The following is a 9,713-nucleotide window of genomic DNA, read 5'->3' as shown; positions in this document are numbered from 1 at the left end:
ACCCACATGGAAAACTGAGATTCGGCAAATAACATATAAAAAGAGGCCAAACCAACAACAGAAGTTACTAAAACATAAATTGCTAATGTATGATTTAAAAAGTGGATGGTTTATGATCTAATGTCAACTTCATACATTTCTATCCCAGGACCACTCAATTTTCAAATTCTCCATAAATCTGCTTTGGATTACCCAGAATCCCATACCTTTATCACTGACTGTAATGTAAAGACACGAGCAGCAGTCTAAGGTCCTGCATCTCAGTGCTAGAGGCATCACTACAGACCCTGGTTCAAAACTAGGCTGTATCATAACAGGCCGTGACAGGGAGTCCCATAGGGCAATGCACAGTGGCCCAGCATCGTCTGGGTTAGGGTTTGGCAGGGGTTTGGCAGGGGTAGGTCGGTCATTGTAAATAAGAATTTGTTCTTAGCTGGCTTGCCTGGTTAAATAATGGTTAAATACATTTTTTAAATGTAACTTCATTACACCGTTACACTGGCATACAAACTCGGTAGCATAGAGTTGATAATACATATGACGTTGGGAAATAGTGCATTGTGGGTAGTTTAGAAGATTTCCCGAAATAAGTTAATACATTTGTAATAATGCAAAAACATAGCTGTTTGTACTTATAGGTAACCATATCGTGACTACAACTAGCTTACTAGGTCTTTAACCACACTGTGTTGTTACGCTGGTGAGTAAAAACTCATGCTTCCTACACTTTAACTTTTTGTCTGACAATAAAATAAACATTTTACTCAACTGCGTTACCCACTCCAGTCAGCAGATGGCGGTCTTGGAATTTAAGGTAATGCTGTTGGTGTGACGTATAATCTAGTGGACGGAAAGCTTCTTTCAACAGTAGCAACAGTTAGTCAGACACCACGGTAGCTCGCTAGACAAAATAGCCGAACAATAAAGCTCTTTAGATGCTTTAGTGTATATTAGCCACTGTGTTTTAAACCCACTTCTGTCGTCTAGTTAGTTATCCGATTTAATTTCATATTTACGGTGTTTTTGTTATTGGTCAGCTAGCGGGCTGGTTAAGTTAGCATTAGCCTAGCTAGCTAACATCCCCGACCATGTGCTCACTAAGCTACTCTCCTCCTGCTAAAGATGAGGTCTGCTGGACGGAGAAAGAAGCTCTCGTCAAAGAGGAGGAGGAAGAGGAGGCTGTTTCAATACAAAAACAAGTAGAGGGTGAGGCTGTTACCGTGAAAGAAGAAGAGAAAGATGTTACAGTGAAAGAAGAGGAAGACGTGTTCAGAGTGAAAGAGGAGGAGGATGTTACAGTAAAAGAAGAGGAGGATGCAGTTTTTGGAGTGAAAGAGGAGGAGGGGGAGATGACTGTCACATCGAAGAAGGAAGAAGAGGAGGAAACTGTATATCTGGGCCCGGTTTCCCAAAGGCATGTTAAGGCAACCAATGGTTTTAACGATGAACGGGCCCTGATAAACACTAGTAAGTACTGTCTTAAATACAGAGGCACAAACTCTGCAGTTGTTTAACTGATGTGTGGTGTTAAAGGGGAAATCTGCAATTGTTACATCCATATTGTGACTTTTTAATGATTTTTTTTATAGCCATGTATTCTTGAAGAATATAACACGTCTCATGAGCTTAGTTCAACTGTTGTACCCCATCAGAACCCCAAATAAGCTTTTTTTACTCCAATGTCTAGAAACAATGTAAATCAACACTGTATAGCCTCAACATGGTTAAAACTATAATGTTGATATCATGGATGGTCAGTCCTTGCATCCATAGGTCTGTCTGTCTGTAGTTACATTTCTCCAACCCCATCATCATCTTATTACCAAAACAGTGGTGGAATTACAGATTTGTTATTGTTTGAACTGCAGATTGCCGGGTTGTGTGGGTTTTTAAACAGCAACAAAATGGCTGCCCAGAGGCTTGGTTTGGTAAACAGCTGAGGGATGGGGGAAGAAGTGTAACCACTCTCAAATTCATAGAGAAAGCTATTGTAGCAACCGTAACCCAACACCTAGCGACCTCGTCAAGAAGTTCAGACATCTTGGCGTAACAGTTATAAGGTGTTGTCTTGACAGTCGCTGGATCCAGGATTGAGTTCAGCTCAGGACTACCCCCTGAATGGACTACACTATAAATACAAAGACTGGCCATCCATGATGTCATAATGATAGTTTAACCAGGTTTCTAGGCTATATAGTATATTCTAGAATTCATCCATGATGTCATAATGATAGTTTAACCAGGTTTCTAGGCTATATAGTATATTCTAGAATTCATCCATGATGTTATAATGATAGTTCAACCAGGTTTCTAGGCTATATAGTATATTCTAGAATTCATCCATGATGTCATAATGATAGTTTAACCAGGTTTCTAGGATAAATAGTATATTCTAGAATTCATCCATGATGTCATAATGATAGTTTAACCAGGTTTCTAGGCTATATAGTATATTCTAGAATTCATCCATGATGTCATAATGATAGTTTAACCAGGTTTCTAGAATATATAGTATATTCTAGAATTCATCCATTATGTCATAATGATTGTTTAACCAGGTTTCTAGGCTATATAGTATATTCTAGAATTCATCCATGATGTCATAATGATAGTTTAACCAGGTTACTAGGCTATATAGTATATTCTAGAATTCATCCATGATGTCATAATGATTGTTTAACCAGGTTTCTAGGCTATATAGTATATTCTAGAATTCATCCATGATGTCATATTGATAGTTTAACCAGGTTTCTAGGCTATATAGTATATTATAGAATTACCAGTGTAGATTTCCTGTGCGGGTCAAATTATTACAGCTGTTGATAAGTCATTGTATAATATTCAGCCAATTTTTTTCGTGTCATTACATTAAAGGCGAAACATACCTAGATTCAATAACATTCATGCATTGGTTTGAAACCTTTGTTTTAAACCCTTCTCAAATTTGGAGCCTTGACGGGTTTGTAAAAAACGGTTTGTCAAAAAACACTTATTTATTTAAATGTAACCTTTATTTAACTAGGCAAGTCAGTTAAGAACAAATTCTTATTTCCAATGATGGCCTACCCCGGACGACGCTGGGCCAATTGTGCACCACCCTATGGGACTCCCAATCACGGCCGGTTGTGATACAGCCTGTAGTGACGCCTCTAGCACTGAGATGCAGTGTCTTAGACCGCTGTGCCACTCGGGAGCCCCAACATCATGTTCTAGTGCTGTCCCCACCTAAAATACATCTTGGTCAACCAAGAGTCATCTGTTCTTTCTACCAATCGCTCCATGTGTTTTAATAAAATCAACTATATGTACGTAACTTGTCTGATGCTTTAAATAAGCCCCTTTCAAAAAATGTAGAACTAAGAACAGATATAGCCCTTGGTTCACTCCATACCTGACTGCCCTCGACCAGCACAAAAACATCCTGTGGCGTACTGCACTAGCATTGAATACTGCCCGCGATATGCAACTTTTCAGGGAAGTCAGGAACCAATTCACAGTCAGTTAGGAAAGCAAAGGCTAGCTTTTTCAAACAGACATTTTTATCCTGTCGCTCTAACTCCAAAAAGTTTTGGGACACTGTAAGGTCCATGGAGAATAAGAGCACCTCCTTCCAGCTGCCCACTGCACTGAGGCTAGGAAACACTCACCACCGATAACTCCACAATAATTGTGAATTTCAATTAGCATTTCCCGACGGCTGGCCATGCTTTCCTCCTGGCTACCCCAACCCCGGCCAACAGCTCCCCACCCCCCGCAGCTACTTGCCCAAGCCTCCCCGTCTTCTCCTTCACCCAAATCCAGATAGCTGATGTTCTGAAAGAGTTGCAAAACCTGGACCCTCTCTTTCTAAAATTATCCGCCGCCATTGTGGCAACCCCTATTACTAGTCTGTTCAACCTCACTTTCGTATCGTCCGAGATTCCTAAAGATTGGAACACTTCCGCGGTCATCCCCCTCTTCAAAGGGGGTGACACTCTAGACCCAAACTGTTACAGACCTATATCCATCATGCCCTGCCTTTCTAAAGTCATCAACATCCAAGTTAACAAACAGATCACTGACCATTTCGAATCTCACCGTACCTTCTCCGCTGTGCAATCCGGTTTCCGAGCTGGACACGGGTGCACCTCAGCCACACTCAAGGTACTAAACGATATCATAACCGCCATCGATAAAAGACAGTACTGTACAGCCCTCTTCTTCGACCTGGCCAAGGCTTTCGACTCTGTCAATCACTGTATTCTTATCGGCAGACTCAACAGTCTTGGTTTCTCAAATGACTGACTCGCCTGGTTCACCAACTACTTCTTAGATAGAATTCAATGTGTCAAATCGGAGGGCCTGTTGTCCGGACCTCTGGCAGTCTCTGTGGGGGTACCACAGGGTTCAATTCTCGGACCGGCTCTTTTCTCTGTATATACCGACGATGTTGCTCTTGCTGCGGGTGATTCCTTGATCCACCTCTACTCAGACGACACCATTCTGTATACATCTGGCCCTTCTTTGGACACTGTGTTAACCTCTCTAGGGTAGGGGGCAGTATTTTCACGGCCGGATAAAAAACGTACCCGATTTAAACTGGTTACTGCTCTTTTCCAGAAACGAGAATATGCATATAATTAGTAGATTTGGATAGCAAACACTCTAAAGTTTATAAAACTGTTTGAATGGTGTCTGTGAGTATAACAGAACTCATATGGCAGGCCAAAACATGAGAAGATTTCATACAGGAAGTGCCCTCTCTGACCATTTCTTGTGCTTCTGTAGCATCTCTGTCGAAAATACAGGATCTCTGCTGTAACGTGACAATTTCTAAGGCTCCCATAGGCTCTCTGAAGGTGCCAGAAAGTGGAATGAGATCTCTGCTGTCTCTGGGCTAGGTACAGGAGTGCTGTTTGTGAGGGGTCAGTGGCCATGTTTTTCTTTCAGCCTTTGACCGAAAACAACTACACCCGGTTGGAATATTATCGCTATTTTACGAGAAAAATAGCATAAAAATTGATTTTAAACAGCGTAATGGAATATTTTGAAATTTTTTGTCACGACATACATCATATGAATCACATAAAGTCATATGTTTGAGAAATTGAAGTAATAGCATTTTTAAGGTTTTTCGTATTTCGCGCCACTCGATTCCACTGGCTGTTGACTAGGTGGGACGATTCGTCCCACATACCCGAGAGAGGTTAACCTGTCTAGGCGAGGTCAACAGCCAGTGGAATCGCGTGTCGTGAAATACAAATACCTCAAAAATGCTATAACTTAAATTTCTCAAACATATGATTATTTTACACCATTTTAAAGACAAGACTCGTTAATCTAACCACATTGTCCGATTTCAAAAAGGCTTTACAGCGAAAGCAAAACATTAGATTGTCAGGAGAGTACCCAGCCAGAAATAATCAGACACCCATTTTTCAAGCTAGCATATAATGTCACAAAAACCAAAACCACAGCTAAATGCAGCACTAACCTTTGATGATCTTCATCAGATGACACTCCTAGGACATTATGTTATACAATACATGCATGTTTTGTTCAATCAAGTTCATATTTATATCAAAAACCAGCTTTTTACATTAGCATGTGACTTTCAGAACTAGCATACCCACCGAAAACTACCGGTGAATTTACTAAATTACTCACGATAAACGTTCACAAAAAACATAATTATTTTAAGATTTATAGATACAGAACTCCTTTATGCAATCGCGGTGTCCGCTTTTCGGTGAAAGCACATTTTGCAATATTCTGAGTAGATAGCCCGGCCATCACAGGCTAGCTATTTTGACACCTACCAATTTTGGCACTCACCAAACTGAGATTTACTATAAGAAAAATTGGATTACCTTTGCTGTTCTTCGTCAGAATGCACTCCCAGGACTTGTACTTTACACCCAATGTTGTTTTGGTTCCAAATAATCCATAGTTATATCCAAATAGCGGCGTTTTGTTCTTGAGTTCAAGACACTATCCGAAGGGTGATGCGCTGGCGCGTATCGTGACAAAAGATTTCAAAATATTCCATTACTGCACTTCGAAGCATGTCAAACACTGTTTAAAATCAATTTTTATGCGATTTTTCTCGTAAAATAGCGATAATATTCCGACCGGGAGACATTGTTTTCGTTCAAAGACTGACAGAAGAAATGGTGTCTTCACGTGCATGCGCGCACCCGTGTCATTGTTCTCAGATCGACCACTATCCAAATGCGCTACTGTTTTTAGCCCAGGGACTACAGAGTCATCATTCAACATTCTGGCGCCTTCTGAGAGCCCATGGGAGCCTTAGAAAATGTCACGTTACAGCAGAGATCCTCTGTTTTCGATAAAGAGGCTATAGAAGGCCAAGAAATGGTCAGAGGGCACTTCCTGTATAGAATCTTCTCAGGTTTTGGCCTGCCATATGAGTTCTGTTATACTCTCAGACACCATTCAAACAGTTTTAGAAACTTTAGGTAGTTTTCTATCCAAAGCTAACAATTATATGCATATTCTAGTTTCTGGGCAGGAGTGATAACCAGATTAAATCGGGTAACATTTTTATCCGGCCGTGAAAATACTGCCCCCTATCCATAACAGATTAACAAACCTCCAAATGAGCTTCAATGCCATTCAATGCAATACCAAACTCCTTCTGTGGCCACCAACTGCTCTTAATTGCTAGTAAAATTAAATGCATGCTCTTCAACCAATCTTCTCTGCACCCGCCGCCTGACTAGCATCACTACTCTGGACGATTCTGACTTAGGTATTTGTTGTTGTCCACATATTCTAAGTGTCTGGTAAACTCTCCTTCCAGACTCATATTAAAATATTAAGCATCTCCAATCCAAAATTAAATGTAGAATTGGCTTCCTATTTCGCAAACAAAGCCTCCTTCACTCACACTGCCAAACATACCCTCGTAAAACTGACTATCTTATAAATCCTTGACTTCGGCGATGTCATTTTCAAAATAGCCTCCAACACTCTACTCAGCAAACTGGATGCAGTCTATCACAGTGCCATCCGTTTTGTCACCAATCCCCATATAGCACCCACCACTGCGAACAGTATGCTCTCGTCGACTGGCCCTCGCTACATATTCGTCGCAAAACCCACTGGCTCCAGGTCATCTACAAGTCTTTGCTAGGCCGCCTTAACTCAGCTCACTGGTCACCATAGCAACACCCACCCATAGCACGCGCTCCAGGAGGTATATCTCACTGGTCATCCCCAAAGCCAACACCTCCTTTGGCCGACTTTCCTTCCAGTTCTCTGCTGCCAATCACTGGAACAGGAAAAAAATGTATGCATTCACTACTGTAAGTCGCTCTGGATAAGAGCGTCTTCTAAATGACTAAAATGTAAAAAAATTGAAGGAATTGCAACAATCGCTGACTTTAAAGACTTATATCTCCCTCACTACCTTTAAGCATCAGCTATCTGAGCAGCTTACCGATTGCTGCAGCTGTACACAGCCCATCTGTAAATAGCCCATCCAACTGCCTACCTCATCCCCATGTTTTTATATACTTTTTTTGCTCTTTTGCACCCCAGTAACTCTACTTGCACATCATCTGCACATCTATCACTCCAGTGTTAACCTGTTTAGGATAGGGGGCAGTATTGACACGGCTGGATAAAAAACGTACCCGATTTAATCTGGTTACCACTCCTACCCAGTAACTAGAATATGCATATACTTATTACATATGGATAGAAAACACCCTAAAGTTTCTAAAACTGTTTGAATGGTGTCTGTGAATATAACAGAACTCATTTGGCAGGCAAAAACCTGACAAGGTTTCAGGCAGGAAGTGGCCTGTCTGACAAGGTGTCGTTCTTCTTGTCTCTGTTTATTGAAGAGTGAGGATCTTAGCTGTCCCGTGACACTTCCTACGGCTGCCATAGGGTCTCAGAAGGCGGCAAAAAGCTGAATCGTGGCTTTGCAGGCTCTGGCTGAAACAAAGTAGCGCGTTTGGGTAGTGGCTGGTTACAGTACTGTGAGACTCAGGCGCGTGCCCGCGTCGACCGAAAGCTTTGTTTACTTTCCTCAGTTTAGCTAAATGGACATTCCCGGTCGGAATATTATCGCTTTTTTACGAGAAAAATTGCATAAAAATGGATTTTAAACAGCGGTTGACATGCTTCGAAGTACGGTAATGGAATATTTAGATTTTTTTTGTCACGAATTGCGCCATGCGCACGACCCTGATTTACCATTTCAGATAGTGTCTGGGACGCACGAACAAAACGCCGCTATTCGGATATAACGATGGATTATTTTGGACCAAACCAACATTTGTTATTGAAGTAGCAGTCCTGGGTGTGCATTCTGACGAAGACAACAAAATGTAATCAAACTTTTATAATAGTAAATATGATTATGGTGAGTGCTAAACTTGCCGGGTGTCTAAATAGCTAGCCCGTGATGCCTGGGCTATGTACTTAGAATATTGCAAAATGTGCTTTCACCAAAAAGCTATTTTAAAATCGGACATATCGAGTGCATAGAGGAGGTCTGTATCTATAATTCTTAAAATAATTGTTATGCTTTTTGTGAACGTTTATCGTGAGTAATTTAGTAAAATGTTAGCGAATTCCTCCGGAAGTTTGCGGGGGGTATGCTAGTTCTGAACGTCACATGCTAATGTAAAAAGCTGGTTTTTGATATAAATATGAACTTGATTGAACAAAACATGCATGCATTGTATAACATAATGTCCTAGGGTTGTCATCTGATGAAGATCATCAAAGGTTAGTACTGCATTTAGCTGTCTTCTGGGTTTTTGTGACATTATATGCTAGCTTGAAAAATGGGTGTCTGATTATTTCTGGCTTGGTACTCTGCTGACATAATCTAATGTTTTGCTTTCGTTGTAAAGCCTTTTTGAAATCGGACAGTGTGGTTAGATTAACGAGAGTCTTGTCTTTAAATAGCTTTAAAATAGTCATATGTTTGAGAAATTGAAGTAATAGGATTTTTAAGGTTTTGAAAATCGCGCCACAGGCTTCAAGTGGCTGTTACGTAGGTGGGACGAATTCGTCCCGCCTAGCCCATAGAGGTTAATTTGCTAAATTGTAATTACTCTGCTACTATGGCCTATTTATTGCCTTACCTCCTTAATCCATTTGCACACACTGTATATAGATTTTTCTGTCGTGTTATTGACTGTACGTTTGTTTATCCCACTTGTAACTCTGTGTTGTTTGTGTCGCACTGCTATGCTTTATCTTGGCCAGGTCGCAGTTGTAAATGAGAACTTGTTCTCAACTGGCCTACCTGGTTAAATAAATAAATAAAATCTGAACTTTATTGACAACACCCAAATGGATACTGTCATTAACGCAGTTCTTCAATAATTACACATAATTCTTAATGCTTTAGCAAACATTTTATTAAACAGGACATTCAAAAATATCCTTACAATTATAATCCAAGGTAGTGTGAAATGAACTCATAAGCAACCTGGAAATGGAGGTTACTCCCCTGAGTTTCCCCCATTCACATTCAGAATACATTGTGAAAAGCTAAAATCTTTGCTCACCATTTTTGCTCCAGGCAGATATCGTACATCCGTAACTATCGGTTTCCTCATTAGCAGGGAGGAGTTTCTGCAATCAAATTACCCTCGTGCCGCAATTTTAGCAAACACAGAAAGGGGCCTATATTGGAGACCAAAACTTGTCTGGCACACTGCTTAGAGGTTCAACAACACGAATAACTT

The 9,713-nt window shown here is 40.7% G+C and overlaps 1 protein-coding gene across 1 annotated transcript in view; it reads left to right on the top strand.

Annotated features, from left to right (window-relative positions):
- Positions 1-849: 849 nt before the first annotated feature.
- Positions 850-9,713, top strand: part of LOC145876405 (uncharacterized) — a 38,886-nt gene continuing 30,022 nt past the window's right edge. The window contains exon 1 of the mRNA XM_082972184.1: positions 850-1,467. Within this exon, the coding sequence (XP_082828310.1) occupies positions 1,089-1,467 (379 nt within the window). The 5' untranslated portion in view covers positions 850-1,088. The remainder of the gene's footprint in view (positions 1,468-9,713) is intronic.

Source organism: Salmo salar, unplaced genomic scaffold (assembly GCF_965601325.2).
Source record: "Salmo salar unplaced genomic scaffold, fSalSal1 ptg000587l, whole genome shotgun sequence".
NCBI classification, from domain to species: Eukaryota; Metazoa; Chordata; class Actinopteri; order Salmoniformes; family Salmonidae; genus Salmo; species Salmo salar.
This window is presented reverse-complemented; position numbering and strand designations above follow the sequence as displayed.